Source organism: Brassica napus, chromosome C6, assembly GCF_020379485.1.
Source record: "Brassica napus cultivar Da-Ae chromosome C6, Da-Ae, whole genome shotgun sequence".
NCBI classification, from domain to species: Eukaryota; Viridiplantae; Streptophyta; class Magnoliopsida; order Brassicales; family Brassicaceae; genus Brassica; species Brassica napus.
The window spans coordinates 26,343,025-26,367,624 of record NC_063449.1 but is presented as its reverse complement, the minus strand read 5'-3'; the positions used below and the strand labels follow the sequence as shown (position 1 = coordinate 26,367,624).

Sequence of the window (24,600 nt, the reverse complement as noted above, 5' to 3'; positions counted from 1 at the left end):
AACTAGTCTTTCATTTATTTCTCCAATTAAATAAACCAACCATAATTCAACTACATACATGGCCCACAAAACAACTTTAACCAATCAGATTTCTCCTGACCCACATGTCTCCTTCTTCATCGTACAACCTCTCATCCTCCATAAGCGATTTTTGAAGCTCAAAACCAGGGAATTCAGGTTCGTTTTCGATGAATTTTTTTATGATATTACATTTAAATATCGTGTATATGAAGGGTAACGTTAAAAAAGTAAGATTTGATGAAAATTTGAGAGATTAAAAATGATTTCAAAAACTGTGTTTAGGGCTTTTGGGACTTTTTTACGTCAATTTTTGATGAATTTTTTACTGAAATGTTATTAAAACAAGTGTATATCTCGGCTAGTGTAAAAAAAAAGAAGATCCAATGAAAATTATGAGAAATTAAAAAAAAAATTGAAAACTGTGTTTATAGATTTTAGGTATATTTTATGTGTGTTTTGATGATTTTCTGTGTGTAATTTCATCTAAGATGAATTACACATCATGGGTAATGTAAAATCGTAACAATATCGTCCTAAAAGCGGATTAGTTAGACAAGGATAAGTTCTGGGTATTACTGGTATAACTAGGTTTACTAAAGCAAAAAAAGTTTTACTAGGATTACTAAATTGATATTTCTTACTAGTATTTCTTGTATTACTATGTATAGTACTGAATTAAATTAGTATTAGTAAGAAAAGATTGTACGATGTGATAATGATAATTCTAATGATATTCTATTTTATTTCAGGAAAATGCAAAATCCGCATTGCACAATTATATGTTTTAATTATGAAGGATATTATATGAAGGATGGAGCTCAAATAAAATGGATCTCGGGAGATGGTGAAGGAGAAGATAAAATTCACACGATTGTGTTGAGGAAATCAATGGAGGAGATCACTTACTCTGGTTTGGTTGAGCGTATTTGCAGAAAGATAAAGGTAGATGAAGCTAAGGTGCAAGTGAAGATTAGTTACTTTCCAATGGTATTGTATTCGTATAAGCCATCATACATCTGGAATGATGAAGACGTTTTTTGTTATCTATTGCAAGTAAATCACGAGATGTGTAGAAATGTTCTACATGTGGAGATCATCAATGAAGAAGTGTAACTTTCAGAAGAGGATGATGAAACTGACGGCTATATCGGTATATCTGATAGAGAGGCTATAGAGGCTGGTGATGAAGATGGGACTGAGAATGATGAAACTGATGTCTATGTCGGTATATCTGATAAAGAGACAACAGAGGCTGGTGATGAAGATGGTAATGGTGGTGTGCTCACTTTTCACGAAGACATTGAGATGCATGATGGTGTTAATCAGAGACGGGATGATGGTATGGATTTGGTCATAGGTCAAGAATTTATAACCAAGGAGACAGCAAAAGTTCTTATTCAAACGGCATCATATCAGAAATCTTTTGAATTTGATATAATTAAGTCGGATACTAAGAGATTTGTGGTTAAATGTCGAGGAGCCAAAGATGGGTGCGAGTGGTTTGTGCGAGTTGCAAAGTTAAAGAATTCAGATATTTGGACGGTTAGAAGTTACATCAAGCAACATACATGTTATGTCGTTACAAGAACACTGCCTGATAGAGAGGCTGGTGATGAAGATGGTACTGAGAATGATGCAACTGGTGGTGTGCTCACTTTTCACGGAGACATTGAGATGCATGAGATGCATGAGAATTTCACGGAAATAGATGAGCATGTGCTTGAAGATACAGAAGTAAGACCACGAGTTGTCTATCAGCCACGGGATGATGGTACAGGTTTGGTTTTAGGTCAAGAATTTAGAACCAATGAGGAAGAAAAGTCCATATTCAGACGGCTTCACATCAGAAATGTTTTGAGTTTGATATGACTAAGTCGGATACTACGAGATTTGTGGTTAAATGCCGAGGAACCAAAGACGGGTGCAAGTGGTTTGTGCGAGTTGCAAAGCTAAAGAATACAGATCTTTGGAAGGTTAGAAGTTACATCAAGCAGCATACATGTTCTGTTGTTACTACAAGAACACTGCCTGATAGAAGGAAAGGCACATCACAAATCGTTGCATCTGTTTTGGCTCAAGATTATCCTGGTACATTTGACACACCAGTTCCCAAAGTTCTGATCGATTTGGTTCATCGAAGGGTTGGTGTGCATGTATCATACAACTCAGCATGGAGAGGAAAAAGAGAAGCTGCTAATGAAGTGCGAGGAAGTCTAAAAGAGAGTTTTACTTTATTATACTGTTATATGCACATGCTGGAGCAGAAAAATATTGGCACAAGAACTCGTGTGGTAGTGGATGAGGCCAACAAATTTAAGTATATGTTTTTTGCCCTGGGAGCTAGCATAGAAGGATTCAGTGCGATGAGGAAAGTCCTCATTGTGGATGGAACACACCTCAAGAATGTTTATGGTGGAGTTCTCCTCGTTGCGACTGCTCAGGATCCTGATCATCACCACTACCCAATTGCGTTTGGTGTAGCAGATGGTGAGAATGATGAAAGATGAATATGGTTTATGGAACAGTTGAAATCAGTGATATCCAATGTCCCGGGATTGTTATTTCTTTTAGATAGAAACAAAAGCTTGATCAAGTCAGTACGCTAGTGTTCCCTGAGGCGGAACATGGGTATTGTATATGGCATTTGTCTCAGAATGTTAAAACCCACGTCCATAACAACAAAGATACTTGTGCGTTCAAGTTTAGAGAATGCGCACACGCTTATACGGAGGCTGAGTTCAAGTACCTTTATCATGCTTTTCGCCGGAAGTATCCTAGTGCAGCAGCGTATCTTGACAAAAGTGTTGAAGAGAAGAAGTGGGCTAGATGTTACTTCAGAGGAGATAGGTACAATGTTGACACCACCAATTTAGTAGAATCTTTTAATGGTGTTATTAAGGAAGCGAGAAAGTATTCCTTACTACCAATGTTTGATGTTATCATTGCGAAAATGTCTGAATGGTTTAACAACCATAGGAAGGAGGCAGCTGAAATACCATACACACTGAAGGTTCTGCCTATTTTGGAAACCGAAATGTCTAAAATATGTGTTGATGCGGGGTTTCTTACAATTGACGAATTAAACAGCTTCCATCTTGAGTACAATGTGCATGGTACTGACGGCAAGTTTTATACTGTTGATATGGCTAGGAATACTTGCAGTTGTGAACAATTTGATAAAGACAAATACCCTTGTGTGCATGGAGTGGCTGCTGCCACATTCATGTCTAAGGCAGCGGGAAGGGAACTCCATCTATCAGAGTATTGTTCAAAATACTATTTGGTGGAGCAATGGGCTTTGGCTTATCACAGGACCATATATCCTGTTCCTCATATGTCTGATTGGGTTATACCAGAAGATGTTAAAGCAAAGAAAATACTTCCTCCAGATTTTGACAAGAAAAAAGTAAAACCACAACAAACAAGATTTCCATCAGTAGGAGAATCCCATGGAAGATGAAAAAGAGGCAGAGGAGGAACTAGAGGAGCCAGAGGAGAAGGTATGGCATCGTATTTTGAATGTCGGAGTGGTTCAGGTACTACCTAAGTTTTGTTTTACTGGAGATTACTGGGCTTATTATGTGAAATTTGGATTACTGGGTTTTACTGGTATTATTATGTGCAATTTGGATTACTGGGTTTTACTGATATTATTATGTGCAATTTGGATTACTGGGTTTTACTGGAATTATTATGTGCAATTTGGATTACTGGGTTTTATTGGTATTATTATGTGCAATTCGAAACCAATATGTATCACCACGTTATGTGTAATTTAGACTATCTTTATATGATTATTTTCAATTCGTAGGTTACGTATATAATAAATATATAGATTAGACTATTTTTGTTAATTATTTTCAATAGTTTAAGAAAATCTTAACGGTTTCTCAAAAACTTTACTTAACTTTCATTGTTAGTATGTGAATGGTTAACAATATAGTAAGTAGAATTTTACAAAATACATATTTCTTGTAAATTGCTTATGTAAATGTCTTCTTTGACGATAATAATAGGGTAAAATCATTGGTTCTACTACCAAACCTTCTTTTTTGAGATGGATTTACTACAAAAACGTAAAAAATGCCAAAGTATTACTATGTGTATGGTGGTATTACTATTACCTTGAAGATTACCATAGGTATTACTAAGTGTTAAAAATAATATTAAAATATTTATGACGGCTGCACGTTTTATATGTGAAATGCATTTTTTAATTCGTTTTTAATAATATATATATATATTTTAGTGTTTTACATGTGTTTACTAATTTTTGGTATATCTTTTATAGTGTTTTTTGGCGTAATAAACCCAGTAAATCTAGTTATCAATCTTACTCATTTTTGGGCATGGTAACACCTGGAAACTTAGTTTTCCAAACCTGTTGCAACACACCAAGATTTAAACATTCAAAAGCATTCTACTACCAAGTTTTAAACATCCAAAATACTTAAAATTCTACTACCAAGTTTTAAACAAGTTTTAAACATAGATTCCTAATAAATACATAAGCCTAAAGTTTTGTTTTACGTTTCTTCCCCTCCGTGAAAGGAGTCTGCACCCACTGTGATTTCCTCTTTGGTCTGCCACTCTTCTTAGGTACAACAACATCGGCATTCTCCTTGCACCTATGCATGATCCAAAGACTCGGTGCTTCCTTGTAAACGACCATGATCCACCTTTGCTTTTCTTCCTCAGTATATTCCTCAACAATTTCCCCAGCCTGTTCCTCGACAACTTCCCCAGCCTGTTCTTCAACAACGTTCACAGCCTCTTCCTCTTTTTTCTCTTCTGCAACTTTCTTCCTGCTTTTTCCTCTGTATCCACAGCCTCTTCCGCAACAACTTCAACACCTTTTTCAGGTTCTCCCTCCATAGGCCTTGTCACTAGTCTCCTCGCAGCCATTGCCTTAGTCCTACCACGTGGTGGTGTGGGAGTTCCCTTCGTCTGATTTCCACGTGGTGGTATTGGAGTTTCATCGGTTCTATTCGTCTCAACTCGAGGCTCATTATGATTATCTTTGGGAGTTTCCTCTGTATGATTCCCACGTGGTGATGTCGGAGTTCCTTTTTCTATCTCTGCCTCCCGAGCCTCATATTCCACCTCATCAGTCTCACTTTTCTCCTTATCTTGCTCCCTGGTTTCAGACTCTTTCCTTTCAACTTCTTCTTCTTGATCCTCTTTCCCTTTAACCTCTGCTTGATCATCTTCGCCTTCAGCCTCAGATTCCACCACTTTTTCTTCAACTTTCTCATCATCCTCACTGTTCTCCTTCTCTTCGTCACTGGTTTCAACCTCTTTCTCTTCACCTTCTTCTTCATCATGTTTCCCTCCAACCTCTTCTTCATCCGCTTCAATTTCTTTCCACAGTTTATCAGCTTGTGCTCTACATATCTCCTTCAATTGCTTCAACTCATCAGTCTCACTCTCACTCTCACTCTCACTGTCTTCCTTGTCTTGCTCATCAGCCTCACTATTTTCCTTCTCTTTCTCATCTTCTTGCTGAGCATTGTCATCAGCCTCTTTCTCTTCCCCTTCTTCATCATTTTTTCTCTCAGCCTCTTGCTCAGTATTCTCGATGTTATCGTTCTCTTTCCCAGCCTCTAGCTCGACATTAGTTTTGTCCTTCTCGGAATTAGCTTTCTCCTTCTCTTCATATGTACCATAGTCCCACTGTCGAAAATCCATGTCTTCACCATGACTCGCCTCCACCTTACTCTCAATAGAAGTTAGCTTGTCTTCCATTTTCTTAGCCCTTCTTTTCAAAATCTGCTGGTTCTTTTCAATATGACTCATCCTTGAGCCTAGAGCCTCTAGCTTTGTCTCCACCGTTACGTGAAGTTCAAAAAATCCTTCTCCCATGAACTCCAAAATCCTCTCTTCCAGACCTTGCAACCTCGAATCTAAACCAGAATTAGAGGATGATCCTTCTGCAAACGTCACCTTTTCTTTGTCTTTATTTTTTGGCAACACTCCTCGTGCAGCTTGATCTAACTCATATAGCTCTTTCCACCAAATATTCTTTCTGCTTCACATTTAACCAGTAGTTTCAAGTATCACTTGGGCTGCCCTAACGGTCATACTCTCGCTCCTCATCAATGATACGAGCCAGCATAGTTTGCTCACCAATAGTTGGAACTAACACACTGTTGATAACCTGAAAATAAAACAATAAGTTAGATCAGTTAAATTTTATGTTCATCTAGCTTCTACTATAACTATATACATGTACCTTTGTGTCTCCAACCGCAACATATATGTCTTCCAAAGGATAACCCTTAAGACTGGACTTTGTAAACCGGCTCTTGCACATCCTTGGACAGTCTTCACTAGAGTCGTCTGAATAGATTCTAAACGTTTTCTCCAAATCCGGAATACACTCAAAAGCCAGAACCTAGTACATCCATTGTCACAGTGTCAGATTTCAATTATATAACAACTAAAAATTTACAAAACTATATGCTTTACCTCTAAAGGGATTATGAATCTAGGAAAGGCGCATGCCTCTTTCACTTCACCCTTCAGATTGTTCATCACGTGCTTAATCTCCTTTATTGCATCCTCAAATGTTAGACGACCACAGGGAAATGATCTGTAAGCATCTAAATCGTCCATCATCCTTAATATGAAGAGGTCTAAATGTCCAGAATCCTTCGGCTTTCCTCTGATAACCCGACCAAGAAAAAACAAGACAGTCATCTTCAATCTATCTGGACAAGGTGGCATAGACAACATCTTCTGCTTCACATCGTTGATGGTGATCTTCTTTCTGTCATGGAAGTAATAATCCACAAACTTATAACCCCCCAACTTCTCGTAGTTTGGTGGATAATCACCACAGTCTAAGCCAGAGATGAGGGCATGTTCCCTCATAGAATAGCGGATGGGTACACCATTAACCGCAAACCATGCAACATCATCTTCTGGAGTACAAATGGTGCGCAGGAGTAACATCCACATCCCCTGGAGCTTCAGGTTATCTTCGTCTGGCATGTGGAAGAAATGTCGAAATTGAGGATGGCTTGTGAACCATTCAGCCTCAGGCTTACCCTTGATGAGCTTTACTGTCTTGGTCACAAAGCATCTAGTTTGTATCTTGGAACTCTTGGGGAACTCACTGCTTTTGAAGTAGAACTCAAGGGGTTGCATTGGTTGCATTTCCTGCAGTCAAAATACATATATACATGTTAGTAATGCTAGTAATACAAGAAGTATTAGTAGTACTACTAATTACTACTCAGCATTTCTCACTAAAAATAACAATGAATAGAAAATATATACCTCTCTTTCGGACCCCTCCTTATCGGACCCCTCCCTTTCGGACTCATCTGAGGCTGAGAGCGATTCTACACTCTGTGCTCTCACTGGCCTACTCTTCTTACTCTTCTTACTCTTCTTACTGCTCTTGTGAACTCTCGGTTCCAGCCTTTTTGCAATTGAGTCCGGTTTTTGGATTCTAAGAGATTGACGACGCCTTTCATTGGGGACTCCCTTTTGATTTTCCTTCATAACTTCCCTGTACAAGACATTACAACACTCAATGAAACTAAATTCAAACCGCAAAACAACAACACAACATCAACTAAGTTCCCCCAATACAATTTTATTAACAAAAATTAAATACAATTTATCACTCAAATCGGAAACACACAAAAAAACGCATCAGTCTACATACAGATTCGATGTAATATATACCTAAACAATAGATTTACCAAGTTCTTATCCAATTTCAAAACCAATATCTAAACATAAGACACATTCAAAGTTTTCCCCAAATTTGTTTTCAAATCTACATACAAATTCGACCAAATAACAACCAAATAAAGGGAAACTAATCACTTACCACAAGGAACAAAGATGGAGCCTCGATTTCGACAAAGAAGGAAGAAGAAACGAAGCGGTCTAGACTTTAGAGTTTTAGACAAGAGAGACAAAGAGATAGTTGAGGCACAAACGAACAAGGAAGAACGAAGATAGATTTTCGAATTAGATGGAGAATGAACAAGGAAGAACGAAGATGGATACTCTCGGGTTTCAATCTCCGATTTCGCAATAGAGAGTGTCGAGAGGGGAGAGACGAGGAGACGACGAAAGGATCGACATTTGGAGAAGGGAATGAGTTGAGTAATTCAAAACGATATCGTTTTGGTTTAGCTGGGTCGGGTTTTAGGGTTTGTTATGTGTGGGTCGGATCTTTCCGGTTGGATCTTGTAAATTCTAATTTATGGTAAGGACGATCCGTCTTTAGCCACTTTTTCTATTTAAAAAAAATTGAAAAAGAAATTATATTATAATAAAGGGATAAACGGAAATTTTTTAGGGGATAGAGGGTATATGGAGTTATCCTCCGAATTAAAAATCAAAGAAGGAGAGTGTGCACGAAACATGTGAGTTCACATCACAAAATCGAAAACCGGATGAATTACGAAGGGTTTCTTATTTACCTGGAAAAGTTTCAACCTTGCAACCTCTCTAAATGCCCTGAAAAGAAAACTAAAAGCTGAATTGATTGAAGTGTCGTCGAGGACATGTAGTTTAGGGAATAAACTCGATACCCACCTTCGTTAAAGTAATCACTAACCACAATTAGTAAACACAAAGCTCTCTTCAAAAGATACGCATTGAAAAGTTGCACAGTCGGGCTTGGAGTGTCACAATCAAAAGGTTTCAACTCTTCTCCCTTGTTCTCTCCTCCGCCAAAAAAAAGAGAAAAAATAACAAGAGAGAGAGTCTCTCTCACTCACGCGCGCACGCACACACACACAGAGACGGGAGTTTAGGTTTGCTTTGTAAATCTCAAAGACAGACTCCCTTGTACAGATCTGATCCTTGTCAAGCTCCAATTCGTAAACCGTTTTCCAAAAGATTGTTCCTTTTCTTTTGGTTATTAAACTTCGTCGCTAGAAAAAGAACCCATATCTTGTGATTCTCAAGTTTAGTAACTGCATGCAGTTCCCAAGACCCTTTCAGATTGCTACAACAACACAGTGACTTCTTCTCATTCCGGTTTACTTATCTGGGTTTCATTGTCTCTCTGCTGCATTCTGGAAAAAGGTTTACTTTCTTCTCGATTCGATGAACTCTTATCGAACTGAGCGTTTCTGGGTTACTGTTACAGTTAGGGTTGTTGGGTTTTGTTATTAGCTACTAAGCTTTATGGATTCTCAGAGGGTTATTGTCGAAGACCCTAAATCTCCGTCCTTGAATAGGCAAGGCTCCTCTCTCTACAGCTTAACACTCGAAACCCACTTGGGGAGTTCTGGTAAATCACTTGGCAGCATGAATCTTGACGGGCTTCTCAAGAGTGTCTGCTCTGTTGAACCTAATCAGCCACCCTCCACGGCTGTCAACGAAGGTCTCTCTCGTCTGGGGAGTCTGACTTTGCCGCGTGATCTCAGCAAGAAGACTGTTGAGGAGGTCTGGAAAGACATTCGGCAGGATAAGAATGGTGGGAGTGCTCACGAGAGGAGAGATAAGCAGCATACGCTTGGGGAGATGACGCTTGAGGACTTGTTGTTGAAAGCAGGTGTTGTGACTGAGACTATCCCTGGTTCGAACCATGACGATCCTGGTGGTGCTGGTTTAGCTCAGGTTGGGCCATGGGTTCTGTATCATCAGCTTCCGTCAATGACACAGCCTCAGCCATTCATGCCATATCCGGTTGCAGACATGCAAGCAATGGTGTCTCAGGCTTCTTTGATGGGTGGTTTGTCAGATACACAAACGCCAGGAAGGAAGAGGGTGGCGTCAGGAGAAGTTGTGGAGAAGACTGTTGAGAGGAAGCAGAAGAGAATGATTAAGAACAGAGAGTCTGCAGCTCGTTCTCGAGCTAGGAAACAGGTGACTGCTACTTTCTTTAATTGAAAATGCGGTGTCGTTTCTTAGTCTTGGTTGTCTAACACTGGGTGTGTTGATGAGCAGGCTTACACTCATGAGCTAGAGATCAAAGTTTCACGGTTAGAAGAAGAAAACGAAAGACTCAGGAGGCAAAAGGTAAAATGTTATGCACCCTTGGCCCTTTTGATTGTGATTGGTATTAAAATTGAACTTGTATAAAGTTATGGATTTGAATTAGAGGGAATGGGTATGGAATTGGGGACAAGCATGGTAGACAATAGACGATTAAGGAATGAAACCATGAACAAAAGAAATGATAAATAGTGTTAGACACAACCTCTGCAAGGTTATGTCTGTGTTGTTTCTTTGATTCTTGTTTGAGTCGTTGGGCTCATAAGACACAACATAACAAACATTATTTTAGTCTTTTTTTTTTCACTTTGCAGGAGGTAGAGAAGATACTCCCAAGTGCACCACCGCCTGATCCCAAGCGGCAGCTCAGACGAACAAGCTCAGCTCCTTTCTGATCTCAAAACTTTTTTACACTTTTGTCGGTTTGCTTATATATAAAAAAAAAAAGAGAGAGGAAAACAGCTTTGTTTCTTTGTACATTCCGTAGAGTTTCTTGGCTTGGAGCAATGCTGTTAAGTTTCTTAAAAACATTCAGAGTTGTTATTGTAGCAGCATCAAATCTTTTTCTTTAGTATCAAATTTAGTGGATGAACAGAAGAAGAAAACTTGAGTTTGTAGAATTTGAATACAACAATACTTTATAAGAATGGATCAGTCAGAAAGGGAAACTGTTTGAATTGGCCAAGCTTTACACTTATGTGCCAGCTTTGTTCTCAAATGTAGAACATTATCTTAAATTTAATCTTAAGAATCTGTTTGCTATATGTTCTGCAACAGCCAAGCTTGACTTTAAACCAGGCGGTGCCAAAGAGATTCACAAGACCAGGAACTTCATTACTCTTCTCACTTTAACAAATAAGCAGAGGCTTGGGAACACAAATGCTTTCATAACAAAAACCAAAATGCCATAGTGAGCTTAAGTAGTTGTAAGGTCCTTATGCCCATCCCTTGCATCAGATTCTTATGGAAGCATTCCCTTTACCACACTTTTAAGAAAACCTTATGCTGAGTCCATCTTTCCAGTATCCAATCAAGTGTGGCTTTTGCATTCTTCAGGAGAATGTCGTGGACAACAAGCAGGAGCTTGGTTGTGGGTGCAGATTAGATTCTCACCATCCTGCTCTTAAAGTAATAAAAGTTCCATACGTACAAGACTAATACAAGCGCTCAGGACTAAGCTTCTAGTGAAAAGTCGGGAGAAACAGAAAGATCTCCCCTGTTTGATCGGAAAACGGTAATAAATAAGATGTGGGTTTAAACAAAGACGTCTTATTAATGGTCGGAGAAAAACGTTTAGTCGGTTACAAGGGAAAAGAAGAGAGTGCGACAGAAAGGAAGCCGGTGGCTCGATGAGCTACCGGAAAAGTACAACTAATGGCGAGATGAAGCAAAGGTGAAAACCATAATCTTGCCGCCAAGTGTTAGTCAGTGATTTCGGATCATTCTCTCATTGTCTCCCATTTCCCTTATATAGACGTGACCTAATTTACGCCATCTTGGTGGGCCTCTTCTGCTGGGCCGAGAAGCCCGTAGGCGTCCGAGCAGCCGCTGAGCCGGATGTACTTCAGGCGATGATGATCGACTAAAAGTACTTAAGAGTCAAGCCGAGAGACCTGACTCTTGAGCCGACCGATCGAGCCGTCGCTCTACCTAATCCGGGCCAGGCCTTTCTATTCTTCGGGCCTTGTGGGATGGTCAAATCCATCCTCTACAGTAAGTCCCCCCCAGTCCATTAGTGAGAGAAGTGCTTTCTGGCTCGTGATGGATTCTAAGGTTTGAAGGTTTGAGGGAATAGAAGGCCTGTCGGAAAGTTGGAGCGGTTGGTCGATGAGTCGCACGGCGTCGTTCTCTCGGAAGCGAGCAGTAGAGGCTTTATCGCTCCTTTTGATCGTTGTGTCGCATGGAGGGTTCTGGAATATTTCCGTTTGAGGCCGATTAGCCGCGGATAATCAGATCCCGATTGACATATCTAGATTAACCGTTGATTTATTCTGATTTTAAGATGACCGACGTCCGATTCAGACGAGAAGCCGAACCGTCGCGAGGGTCCGCTGGATATATGGGAGAGTTTCGAGGCCCATTTAGGCCCGTTCAGGCTTAATGACGACACCTCGAATTCTCCCCCCCCCCCTTTTTTCTCTTTTAAATGCACCGAGAAGTTGAAACGTCGCGAGGGTCCGCTGGATTTTCGGAGAGAGTTTCGAGGCCCATCTAGGCCCGAATAGACCTAATGATGATGCCTCGAGTTCCCCCCTCTCTTTTCCTTATAAATACGCAGACCCCCTCTCATTTCTTCAAGTTTTCTCCGCGATCAAAGGTACTTTCTCTCTCTTCTTCTTTTATCTCTCTAAGTGTTATAGCCTTTATTCGACGCGTTCTTCGCCGCCTTGCTCTACCATGTCGTCGGCTCAGGGGTCATCGAGGCAGCAAAGAGGGAACTCAGTTGTGGCGGCATCAGCTCCGGCAAGGGGTCCAGACGGAGGTTGTATCGGGGATCTCGAGTCGACTCATCACGAGGCGATGATGGACACAGTTGATTTTTCTCGCTCCCAGAGGCTTTTGGTCGCAGATGCTACACGGATTGGGAGGGAAGGGAGCGAGAACGTCGTCGTGGGGGATGCGACGGAGTGTGGGGGATGCGACGGAGTGTGCGAGAGACGGACAGAGTGGGGCAGTGCCCGTTGACTCGATTACCTTGAGGGTTCGCGCCGTGGAAGACGATCCTTCGAAAGACGACGATTCCGAAGCCGAGTTGTTTCCGACGACCTTCTATCCCGAAGGGATTTTCGAGGAGCTTCCACGACTACATCCTGACTTATTGCGCCCTGCTTTCGTGGCTGGTCAAGATTGGGACGGTGTGGAGGAGACTAAGTCGACCCTAAGGAGCGTGAAGAGGGTTCTTCGGGCCAAGAACGCTACAGGCATGACCTTCCTCATCCCTACGAAGGAGCAAAGGCCTTGGTCTCCTCCGATCGGGTACCAAACAGTATACGAGTCTTATTTCCAGGATGACACTCGCTGTTAGTTCCCCATCCCGCGACTGATCACCGCGTACGCTAGGCGGCGAGATATCGCGATTAGTCAGTTACTGAACGGCTCGCTGCGACTAGCCGTCACTCTATCAGTTCTAGCGGAGGAGATTGACACGCCGATGAGCGTCAGGTCGTTCGAGGAGATGACCTCGATAACCGATATGAAGGACGGAACCTACTCGGTGAAGATGCGACCAAACTGCAATGTGTGCGCTGGTCATCCAAACAAAACGCAGAATTGGCAGCGTTCCTACTTCTTCATCAAGTCCGACGACTCGACTTTCGAGGAACCTCCTTGAGAGGACTATCGGGTCCTATGGAACCGTTCTTGTGGTAGAATATCTAGTCGCGAGCTACGTCTGATTTTGTTGATCCTAACAGAACTTTCTTTTGTTGTGCTCGCAGTTGGCCATCCCACGTCTCCAGTCTATGCTGAGGATTTCCTGAAGAGCGTTCGAGCCGTCGCTTTGCTTCGGATCTACCGTTGGTCCGAGATTACTGTCGAGAAGATTCGCGAGCTTAAGGACCGGATCGCTCGAAGTGCGTTCTCTCGCTGTTTCTGGTTATTTTTTTATCGCAAAGTTTATTTGTCGCGTCCTGACCTTTCCGCCTTGTGTTTTCAGGAGAGTGGAGATCTGATCTTCTGACCGTTCTTCCTATTCGCACCAAGCGACTAGACATCTTCCCAAAGGACATCCAGAAGCAAGTCTCTAAAGCAAAGAGGATGGGAACTCTTCCCGATTTGAGCGCGATGTTAGCCTGGGACTGGCCAGCGAGGAAGGACCCTCGGTGACGGTTCCTTGCACTGGTGAGGTTCCCCCTTCTGGCGCTAGAAACACTGGGAAGGGTAAAAAAAGGAAGAGGGGCGGCTCGGGAGTCGAGAGGAGCGCCGAGGAGGCGAGCGACGTTCCTCCTTCTGGCGAACCCCATAAGAGGAAGAAGAAGAAGAAGAAGAGGACAGAGAAGCCCGCTGACGAGCAGTTGGAGAATCCCGAAGAACCGACTGAGAATGAGGAGGGTGATGTTCAAGAAGAAGAACTTCAACCTGAAGAGGAGGCTTCTGAGGCTGAAATCTCGGGAGAGCGGGACGATGCGGTGGAAGTTGGTGAAAGGGAGGAATCTGAAGCTCCTCTTAACGCCGCCCGTCCGGACGGTTCTGAAGAAGACAGCGGAGAGTCGCCGCTTTTGATCAGGAGACGTAACGAAGAGGTTGGCGATGAGGCGCGATCTCCTATTCTGGCGTCTTCTCGCGAGGGAACTCCGGTTCTCATTGGGGAAGGGGTCGCTCAGATCGGCACTTCTTCTCGCGGCTCCGCTATCTTGTGGAGGGTGCCCGGAGTCAACTTTCCAGACAAGGTTTCGTTTCACTACGAGGGACCGGCTCCTCTAGTGTACGTTCCTGAGAAGTGCGGAGAGTTCCTTCGCCAATTAAGGGGGAGGGCGAAACCTTTGCCCACTGTGAAAGACCTCATCTTTGGGGGTGAATACGAGGAAGCCGCGAGGGCCAAGCTGCTGGTAAATGGCTCGCCCCCTTCTATTTTTTTTTGTTTCGTTTTTTGACTTTTTCTTACAATTTTCATCTCCTCGTTATTTAAGGGGATAGCGCGACGAACGTCGTGATCGATAAGTACGACACTGCCCTGAAGGGAGCTTTAGGCGAACTCGAGCTGGCTAAGAAGGAGTACGCGGAGAAAGAGGAAGCTTCTGCTCGCCAGCTGAATGCGTCGAGGGCTGACGTCGAGAGGCTTAACAGGATGGTTGCTCGCATCATCGCTCGGAGAGACGAGCTCAAAGCCGAGTTGGAGGTATCCTGAGGAGTCGTTCGTGAGCTCGAGCGGAAGAACGCCGAACTTGAGAGCGAGAAGGTTTCGCTCGCTGCGTCTCATGAAAGAGAGATGAGGCGCCTTAGAGACTCCAGGATCCTGGAAGTGACGAGGGAAATGGGAAGAGTTGAGGCCGAGCAAGAGAAGAAATACGAGGAGGAAGCCGAGAAGCTTAGGGTGGGCGAGATACCCGAGGAAGATCTCACGCTTTCTCCTCTCGTATTGGACTCTCAATTTGTGGATGCTCGAATCTTGGCGAGTAAAAGTGGCTTTTGAGAAGCTTAGGGTGGGCGAGATACCCGAGGAAGATCTCACGCTTTCTCCTCTCGTCCAACGCCGGCTTGATCGATTCGGAGACTGCAGCGAGTCTTCAGGTTCCGCTTACCCATCCGACTGAAGAGTGGCGCGAAGACCCGACGCTTCTTCTTGAAGGTCCTTTGGCCGATCCAGAGGTCGTCCCGAGATCAGATGAAGTGCATGCTTCTCCGGCTGCTCGTGAGTCAAGCGTCAGGGCTTCGGAGCTCTCCGTCCTCAACGATCGCGAGAGCGATCGGGAAGCTTAGTCTTTTCTTTGTTTGTTGTTTTCTTTTGAGTCCCGGAGGACTTGTGTTGTTGTCTTTTAGACTTTTGCCTTTCGAGGCTTCTACTTTGTTTTTCCTTTGTTATTTCCGACTCTTCGAATCGTATTAACTGTTTATCTTTTATTGTACTTGTCTATTGAATGCATGATTTCTCAAGATTTGAAGTGACTGTTTAGTATAAACGTTATTCGAGATATCGAATCGTTGTGGTGTTAAGCTCGTTATGACTTTGTCTTGGTCGATTTCTTTGACTCGCGATCGTTCGTCATTTGAGTTTAATTATAATCGAGATATCGAATCGTTGTATTGTTAAGCTCGTTATGACTTTTTCTCGGTCGATTTCTTTGACTCGCGATCGTTCGTTGTTTGAGTTTAGTTATAAGTCCTCGACGTTGACGGTTCCAAATCGACCCTAGCGTAATTTTCAAGCGTTCGGTGGGCCAAACTTTACTTTAGTAAATTACAGGGTGAGTTGGAGTCATTGTCTCGGCCGGGTTGGTTTAAATCGCAACACGGTTGACTCCCGTGAATACGTGTCTGATCAGGACATATCCAACGTGGGATGCGAGTACCGATACGCTTGTTCGAGAAGCCGGGGCATGCTCGTGTCGGCATCGCTTAAGTGATCGTCTGCTTCGGAGATCGATTCCTCGGGGAGGAGGTTTGTATTTTTTTTTTTCGGCTGGACCCCCTTTTTCTTTTGGGCTGCCTACGTATCCCTTTGTGGGAATCAAGTCATTCGTAGTTCTTAGATTGCGAGTAAAAGTGGCTTTTGAGGCGCATTTACTCGGCTTTTTTTTTGAGCGAGAGAACGTGACCGTTGGTCGTTCTTTCGCTTTTTTTTTTTTTTTTTTTGAGCTAGAGGCGAGTTAAAGTGGCCTTAGTGGCGCATTTACTCGGTAAGGCGTTCGTCTTGACTAAGGATGGAAGAGGCGGAGATGTTTGGAGTTCCAAGCTCTCGGTATTGCTTCGCCTGTTGACGTCTCGAGGTGGTATACTCCTGGTTTGATGACTTTGACTATCTTGTATGGTCCTTCCCAGTTGGCTCCAAGCTTGCCGGCTTTCCATTCCTTAGTGTTTTCGAATACCTTTCTTAAGACGAGATTGCCCTTTTCGAGGGGACGCGATTTGACCTTTTTGTTGTAGTAGCTCTCGATTTGATGCTGGTAATTCTGGATACGGAGTAGTGCTTGGTCGCGCTTTTCCTCGATGTCGTCGAGTGCGTCGAGCAGCATGTCGCGGTTGAGTTCGATGTTTTGTGGCATTCGCGATCGGCGCAAGCTCGTCACATTCACTTCTGCGGGGGCCATTGCCTCGACGCCGTAGGCCATCGAGAAAGGGGTAGCCTTCGTCGCTCCGCGGGGAGTTGTTCTGTGGGACCACATGACAACGTCTAGTTCATCTGCCCAGCAACCTTTCTTTAAGTCGAGTCGTTTCTTCAGACCGTCGATGATGGTCTTGTTCGTCGACTCGGCTTGGCCGTTACTTTGCGGGTTTCTCGGGGTCGACATGTTGAGTCGAATTCGCCATCTGTCGCAGAATCCCTTGAAGTGATGCGAGATGAATTGTGAACCGTTGTCTGTAATGATCTCGTATGGGAGCCCATGTCGGCAGATTATGTTCCTCCAGACGAAGTTTTGCACCTCCTTGTCGGTGATGCTGGCGTAGGCTTCGGCTTCAACCCATTTGGTGAAGTAATCTGTGAGGACCAGGATGAACTTCTTTTGGCGGGATGCCGGCATCGGACCGATGATGTCCATTCCCCATCGCATGAATGGGTATGGAGCAGTTAGGATATGAAGGAACTCTGTTGGGCTGTGTAAGGTGGAAGCATGACGCTGGCATTTGTCGCACTTGCGCACGTATGTCTCGCAGTCGGCGTTCATGGTTGGCCAGTAGAATCCGAGATTTTTTACTTTTACTGCGAGGGCTCGTCCGCCCGAGTGATTACCTGTTGCTCCTTCATGTGTTTCGGCCATGACTAGTCTCGTTTCTTCGCCGGAGATACATTTGAGTAGCACCTTCGTCGTGGTCCATCGGTGTAGTTCCCCGTCCATGACAACGTAGTGTGCGCTACGTCGCTTCAGTCGCCGCGCGTCCCATTTCTCGGTGGGCAATAAACCTTCAGCGAGGTAATCGATGAGTTCCTTGCGCCAATCTGTTAGCTGATCATCCTGCGAAGGAGGTTCTACTTCGTCGATGTCCATCGCTTCGCTAATCGCTGCTGCGATCGTAGTCTGTTTCACCTTCGTATCGATGCTCGGTTTCTCGATTTTATGGATTGGGATTGTCCTCTTGACTTGATCGTGTAGCTTGCTTCCTAGAGCAGCGAGGGCGTCGGCACATACATTTTCTCCGCGAGGAACTTTCGTGAGTTCGAAGAACTCGAAGTCTCGCATGAGGTCTTGGACGAGTTTGAGGTAGGCGTCCATCCTTTCATTGCGGACGTCGTAATCGCCGAGGTACTGGCTTACAACAAGTTGAGAGTCGCAGTAAGCGCTGATTCTTTTGGCCTTCACTGCCTTGGCGAGACGGAGCCCTGCGATGAGGGACTCGTATTCAGCTTCGTTGTTTGACGCCGCAAAACCAAAACTGAATGACTGCCAGATGAGTTCTCCTGTTGGTGATTGCAGTTGCACTCCTGCCCCCGACCCTTTACTCGTGGATGAACCGTCGACGTGGAGGATCCAGTTTAAACTTGGTAGGATGAGGTCTTGCTCCAGCTCTGGTGTTAACTCGATCAAGAAGTCTGCAAGGACCTGTGACTTTGCTGCTGTGTGATTCTTGTACACGATGTCATGTTCGCTCAGCTCCATCGCCCATTTAGTCAACCGTCCTGACTGGTTAGTATTCTGCGTAACCGTTCGGAGTGGTTGGTTGGAGAGTACTTCAATCGTGTGCGACTAAAAGTAGGGTCGTAGTTTCCTGGCCGAGGTGACGACAACTAAGGCCATCTTTTCGAGTGTTGGGTATCTCGTCTCCGGCTCGGTCATTCTTTTACTTGTGTAAAAGATTGGTTTCTGTTCTCCCCGATCGTCTCGAATGAGCACGCTGCTGACAGCGGAGGATGTGACGGCTATGTAGAGAGACAATGTGTCGCCGGCTTCTGGCTTTGATAGTACTGGGGGGGTTGTGAGGTAGTGCTTGAGTTGATTGAACGCCTCTTCGCACTTTTCGTCCCAGATGAACCTCTTGTTGCCCCTTAGTAGCTCGTAGAAGGGAAGACACTTATCGGTTGATCGCGAGATGAACCTGTTGAGAGCTGCTATGCGTCCGGTTAGTCGCTGTACTTCGCGGCTGTTCTTTGGGCTTGGAAGATCGAGGATCGCCGAGATCTGCTTGGGGTTAGCCTCGATTCCTCGTTGAGTGACAATATAGCCGAGGAATTCTCCCGAAGTGACACCGAAGGTACACTTGGCCGGGTTGAGCTTCATCCCGTAGTCATTCAAGATCTTGAAGCAGTCGCGTAAGTTGTTTAGGTGATCGTCGGCCTTGAGCGATTTGACTAACATGTCGTCGATGTACACTTCCATGGTGTTGCCTAGCTGATCAGCGAACATTCGGTTGACGAGTCGCTGATAAGTCGCGCCGGCGTTCTTTAGCCCGAAGGGCATCACCTTGTAGCAGTAGGTCCCTCTGTCGGTGATGAATGCCGTCTTCTCGCGATTGTCGGGATGCATCAAGATCTGGTTGTATCCCGAGAAAGCGTCCATGAAGGTTAGGAGTTCGTTACCAGCAGTTGATTCGACGAGACGATTGATATGAGGGAGTGGATAACTGTCCTTTGGGCATGCCTTGTTGAGGTCCGTGAAGTCGACGCATATGCGCCATTTGCCGTTTTTCTTTTTGACGACAACCGGGTTAGCCAACCATTCGGGGTATCGGACTTTGGTTATGGAACCCGCGTCGAGGAGCCTGTCGACTTCTTCGTTTACGGCTTTAGATCGTCTGGACCGAGTTTTCGTCGCTTCTGTCGGATGGGTTTTAACGTCGGGTCGACGTGCAGTTCATGAGAGGTAACTGCGGGGTCGATCCCCTTCGTGTCGGAAGTCTTCCAGGCGAACGTCGAGGCGTTGTTTTTGATGAAAGAGATGATCGTTGAACATACGTCGTCGGACAGGTAGACGCCAACTCGGATGATTTTTGTCTGGTCGGATTCATCAATTGCGACTTCGCGAACTTCCTCCTTCTGAGGGTATATCTTGTTGAGTGGTTTACTGACGGAGTTGACAAGGGAAGCTTGTTGCTGCATCTTTACAGTTGCGATCAGTAGTTCTCTCGCGGCTTGTTGATCTCCCCGAATCGTCTGAGTTTTGCCGTCTTTTCTGGGAAATTTAATGCATTGATGATAAGTCGAAGGGACGGCTTTCATGGAATGCAGCCATGGTGTTCCGAGTATGGCATTATAGGGTGCTTTGGCGCGGATGACGGAGAACTTGACGGTGCGGGTTATACCACCTGCGTAACTGGAAGGCGAATTGTCCCGATCATTTGCTCCGAGGCTCCGTTGAAGCCGGTGAGCGTGCGAGAGGAAGGCTTCATATCCCTTAAATCAACTCCCATTTTGTCGAGTGTGTCGCAAAAGATGAGATCGACTGAGCTGCCGGTATCAATAAGGACTTTTGCGACCAGACATTCGCCGATGTCAAGGTCGACGAGGAGAGGATCGTTATGTGGCATGTGGACGCCCTTGGTGTCTTGTGCCGAAAAGGTGATCTGGTGATCATTTCGACTGGAGAAGGCCACTTCTGAGAGGTGGTTGCTTGACGTTTGTAATCTTTGACAGCTCGAACCGAGTCACCGCAAGGTGGTGATCCGCCCATTATGACACTAATGTGTGGGGCTCGGGTAGCTCGCATTAATTCGAGTTACTTCCTCAAATTGCCAGTTGTGTTCTTGAATGTAGGAATTTCTGCGGGCTGTTTCTTTTTTGACTCGAGACGTCGTCGCAGATCGGACCCTTTCGGACGGTTGAGTTGGATTCGCAGGTCGTCGGCCTTCGAATTGAGCTGGTCGCGAAGGTCGCCAGTTTGACCGACTCTCCGAGAGTTGCATTTTGAGATGGTCGCACGGAGGTCGGTGGTTCCTGTGTTTTTGTTCGTGGCGCTTTTTCGCTTCAATAGAATGCGTAGGTCTTTATCTGCTTTCGAGGGAGCGAGAGACTGCTTATCCTTGCTGTCCATTTATCGCGCAGATCTGGTTGCACTGTCGGGATGTCGTCATCGGAGGAGTCGCAAGGGCGAGAGAGTATGACTTTCACTCGTCGCCGGCGACGCGGGTGTTCGTCTTCTGACGAATCGTTTGCGGGGCCGACGTTGTTGACGGGAGTGCGCTCAGGGCTAACTCTTTCCTCGCTCAGGGCCATGTTCTTTTGAGACTTCTGTGCCTTCTTCTCCTTGTTCTTACTCCAGCTTTTAGTGTTTTTCGGTGTCGTAGGAGAAGTGGGCATTTGGATTGTCCCATTAGTGATCCCGTCGAAAAACTGCCCGATGAGGACCTTGCATTCTTTCGTGTCATGGGAATCCCTTTTGTGGTAGAGGCACCATTTTTTCGGCTCCTCGGAGTTTGAACTCGCTGGTTCGGATGAGGTTGATTGCTTCGGAGCGGAGTCTCGATCCCAGTGGTTCCAGCCTTTCTCTCGCGTGATGGCTGCTGATTTTGGAGATTCCTCATCATCGACCAAGCTAACGTAGCCTCGCTTCTGAGTGGTATTTCCACCGGAGGAGTGCTGGCGGGGCTTGGGGCGGGTGTCGTTTGTTCGGGAGGATCGCTGTCTCGCTGCTGCTTCTTTTGCGAACTTTGCTCTGGTGTCTTCTTCCATGCGGATAAAGTTGTGCGAGCGAGTGATGGCGTCAGAGACAGATTTTGTCGGATATCGGTAAAGATCCTGGCGGAATGTGGAGTCGACGTGCAAGGTGTTCATCAAAGATTCGACGGCGATATGGTCAGGAATATCAATCTTCGAGACAATAGCTTTGAATTTCTCCATGAAGTCGCGGAGACTTTGGTCGCTGGCGTGAGTGAGGTTCCACAAATATGACACGGTCGCTTCCTGGTTGGTGAACATGATATAGTTCTTAAGGAAAGCCGTCGAGAGGTCGTGGAAACAGTCGACGGAGTTCTCTCTGAGGCCGGTGAACCAAGTAAGGGCCGGTCCTTCTGGGGTTTCGACGAAGAGTTGGCAAAAGCCGGCGTCTTTGTCTTCGTCGGTCAGGTTTGCGCGTCGCATCGCTATGTTGAAAGACGTGACGTGAGTAGAAGGGTCAGAGAGACCTTTGAAGGTTGGAAGACGGACTTTCTCCATCTTCTGTAGCTGCACGCCGGTAACCTTTTGCGTGAAGGGTGTACGAAGAGATTCCGCGAGTACATGCTCGATTTGGGGCGCGGACGTCGTCACCTGGTGGATCTTCGAATTGATTTCGAGGACCGACTGTTTCAACGCGGCTAGTTCGCTTGCGGTGTGCGCATTGGTGTTGTTATCGGCGCTTTGGTTATCGTTATCCCGCGTAGGTGCTAAGTCGGTGGTTCGTTCTGTGGCGAACAGGTGTCGACGATACTGCGCCGTTGAAGCTTCGGCGTTTGCAGCGAGAGGAGCAAGGATCTTTCCTATCGCCGTGATTTGGTCAACTGCCGCCTTCTGCGCCGCTTCTTGTAGGGCGAGGCGTGCCAGGATAGTTTTCATAGACGCAGGATGGGGAAGTGCAGTTACTGGTGTAGGCGTAGGTGTCACCTCTGGAGCCGGCGTCACCTCGAGAGCTTCGCGCTCCTCGCCTGACGAAGAACTATCTTTGCTAACGACCATAGTTCTGACTTTACTTTGCTAGCCGCCCCACGGTGGGCGCCAACTGTTTGATTGGAAAACGGTAATAAATAAAATGTGGGTTTAAACAAAGACGTCTTATTAATGGTCGGAGAAAAACGTTTAGCGGTTACAAGGGAAAAGAAGAGAGTGCGACAGAAAGGAAGCCGGTGGCTCGATGAGCTACCGGAAAAGTACAACTAACTGCGAGATGAAGCAAAGGTGAAAACCCTAATCTAGCCGCCAAGTGTTAGTCAGTGATTTCGGATCCTTCTCTCGTTGTCTCCCCTTTCCCTTATATAGACGTCCTGATGCCTCGTCCTTGACCTAATTTACGTCATCTTGGTGGGCCTCCTCTGCTGGGCCGAGAAGCCCGTAGGCGTCCGAGCAGCCGCTGAGCCGGATGTACTTCAGTCGATGATGATCGACTAAAAGTACATAAGAGTCGAGCCGAGAGACCTGACTCTTGAACCGACCGATCGAGCCGTCGCTCTACCTAATCCGGGCCAGGCCTTTCTATTCTTCGGGCCTTGTGGGATGGTCAAATCCATCCTCTACATCCCCCCCCCCCATGAAACTGCTCTTTTTCGTGGTGAGATTCTACTCTGCAACTGCATTTTCTACGTTTATAAGAGAAACAGGAGACTCTGGGACGTTCTATCTGCTGCATTGGCTGTAACTGTAGTTGAATACATAGGAGCTTTATTGCATTCCATTACTCAACATGTTTAACTATTGGAAGTCTCCCTTGAACTGTTCCTATACTCATTCAACTATGAATTAAAAAAGAATCATCATCAGTTTTGCAAATCTTTAAGCTTTCGTGATGATCCCAATGGATGCAAACCCTTGGCTGCCTTACAGGTTTTAGCTCAGACCTTGGAAGCGACAACACGGCCGAAACAGTGCTCGAGTCTTGTCTGTATAGCCTTGTATTTGATCTTGACTTGAAAAATTATTGCTTCACTGTAGAGCATTTGGGATCATCTTCAAAATCTGTGACCAGAACCGGATAACCAAACCGATGAAATCAACCCTTCAGGCTAAACCGAAGAAGAAAACAATGGAGGGAGACTCAACCGGCGTTGTATTGCTTGCGTTTCTTATAGTTAAGCAAAGAGATTTTGTTATAAACGTCCCACATCGGTAAGATAGAGAGGCAGTGGTCATAAGCTTGCACTACATAATGAAGCCGAGTCCATCCATACAAATCATACCTTTCTCGCCCTTTTGGCTAAGATCAAGTGTAGTATATGTTCTTATCAGTTTAATATATGATATGTGGTCCATCGGACCACACGATATTAACTCTATTTTTTTAGGGTGAAAGCCCAATAAGATAGCTTGCTATCTGTGCTTTTACGAGTCTAAGCGTTGCACTACTGCATGGGCCTGGCTAAACCCACCAAATCTTTAGTTCAATTTTATTAAGTCAAATAATCTGCCATCGTTTAGATTAACCCCCAAAGTTTTCTACAAGCTAATTACTAACCAGAAGTAATAAAAGAATTAGACTAGCTTCTTTTAACTTAATCCGACATCGTTTCAGGTTAAAACAGGATTGTTGTACAAGCTAATCATCACTGACCAGAAGTGAACTGGATATAGAAGTACGGAGGAAGATTCGAACATGGCGAACGAACCATCGAGGACCAGAGATTGTCATCTCACTCTTCTCAGTTCTCATCCGAGTTTGGATGTAGGTTGGTTTTAGCTTTCATCCTCAAGTGACTGGAGAGTTTATTCAAAGGAATGGATAAGAAGTATGGAACCAATCTACTATATGTTGTTATGAAAGATTTTTATGGAAACTCACTTGTCAATGATGATCTTAGGAGTGACTGACTAATCTTGAAGTTAGATTATTGTGTAGTGTTTTGCCATTCATCATGTTGGTGATCACCAGCTTGGTGAAACCACATACACTCATAGCTGTAATGAAACGTTGGTCATATGAGGAGCCAAGACAAGATTCAGGGTAAGAATCATCATCCATCTCATTGATAGAGCAAATTGGGAGAATTATTGCCTGCTGAGACCTCTAGTAGGAATGAATATCTGATATTTCTGTTTATAATGTATGCAAATATGTCTGGCTAAAGAAGATAGACAGTTTAGAAGTTGCATCATGCCATAACCGGTGTAACTAACTGTGTGTCACATAACATTGGTCTTTTGATGAGTATAAGTAGAGAATTATTGTGACAAAAAAGTAGAGAATTGATCAGATGCAAAGGCAGGCTGGTTGATTTGAGGTTTTGGAAGTGTTTAGAGTCTCTGGAAGAAACCCCACACTACAAGAAAACATCGACATACTGAGGGAAAAAATCGTCGGTATGTCGTCGGAATAACGTTATTCCGACGACATACCGACA

The 24,600-nt window shown here is 44.7% G+C and overlaps 2 protein-coding genes and 1 non-coding gene across 4 annotated transcripts; all 3 read left to right on the top strand.

Annotated features, from left to right (window-relative positions):
* The first annotated feature begins 1,886 nt into the window (after positions 1–1,886).
* LOC106403932 lies at positions 1,887–3,481 on the top strand. The gene is made up of 2 exons (XM_013844709.2): positions 1,887–2,508; positions 2,616–3,481. Exons 1-2 carry the CDS (start codon positions 1,887–1,889, stop codon positions 3,479–3,481), a joined length of 1,488 nt encoding a protein of 495 aa, XP_013700163.2.
* A 4,754-nt stretch (positions 3,482–8,235) lies between these two features.
* On the top strand, positions 8,236–10,587 carry LOC106403018 (ABSCISIC ACID-INSENSITIVE 5-like protein 2). Of its 2 annotated transcripts, none has more exons than XM_013843856.3 (3): positions 8,236–9,861; positions 9,943–10,014; positions 10,283–10,587. In XM_013843856.3, exons 1-3 carry the CDS (start codon positions 9,178–9,180, stop codon positions 10,340–10,342), a joined length of 816 nt encoding a protein of 271 aa, XP_013699310.1. In that variant the 5' UTR covers positions 8,236–9,177; the 3' UTR covers positions 10,343–10,587. The 2 variants fall into 2 exon arrangements, with proteins under 2 accessions (XP_013699310.1, XP_013699309.1); XM_013843855.3 differs by having other exon boundaries at positions 8,265–9,861; positions 10,305–10,587.
* Positions 10,588–23,438: 12,851 nt separating this feature from the next.
* Positions 23,439–23,631, top strand: LOC125589388. Its single transcript, XR_007325581.1, has one exon. It is a non-coding gene; the product is annotated as a U2 spliceosomal RNA (small nuclear RNA).
* The last annotated feature ends 969 nt before the right edge of the window (positions 23,632–24,600 follow it).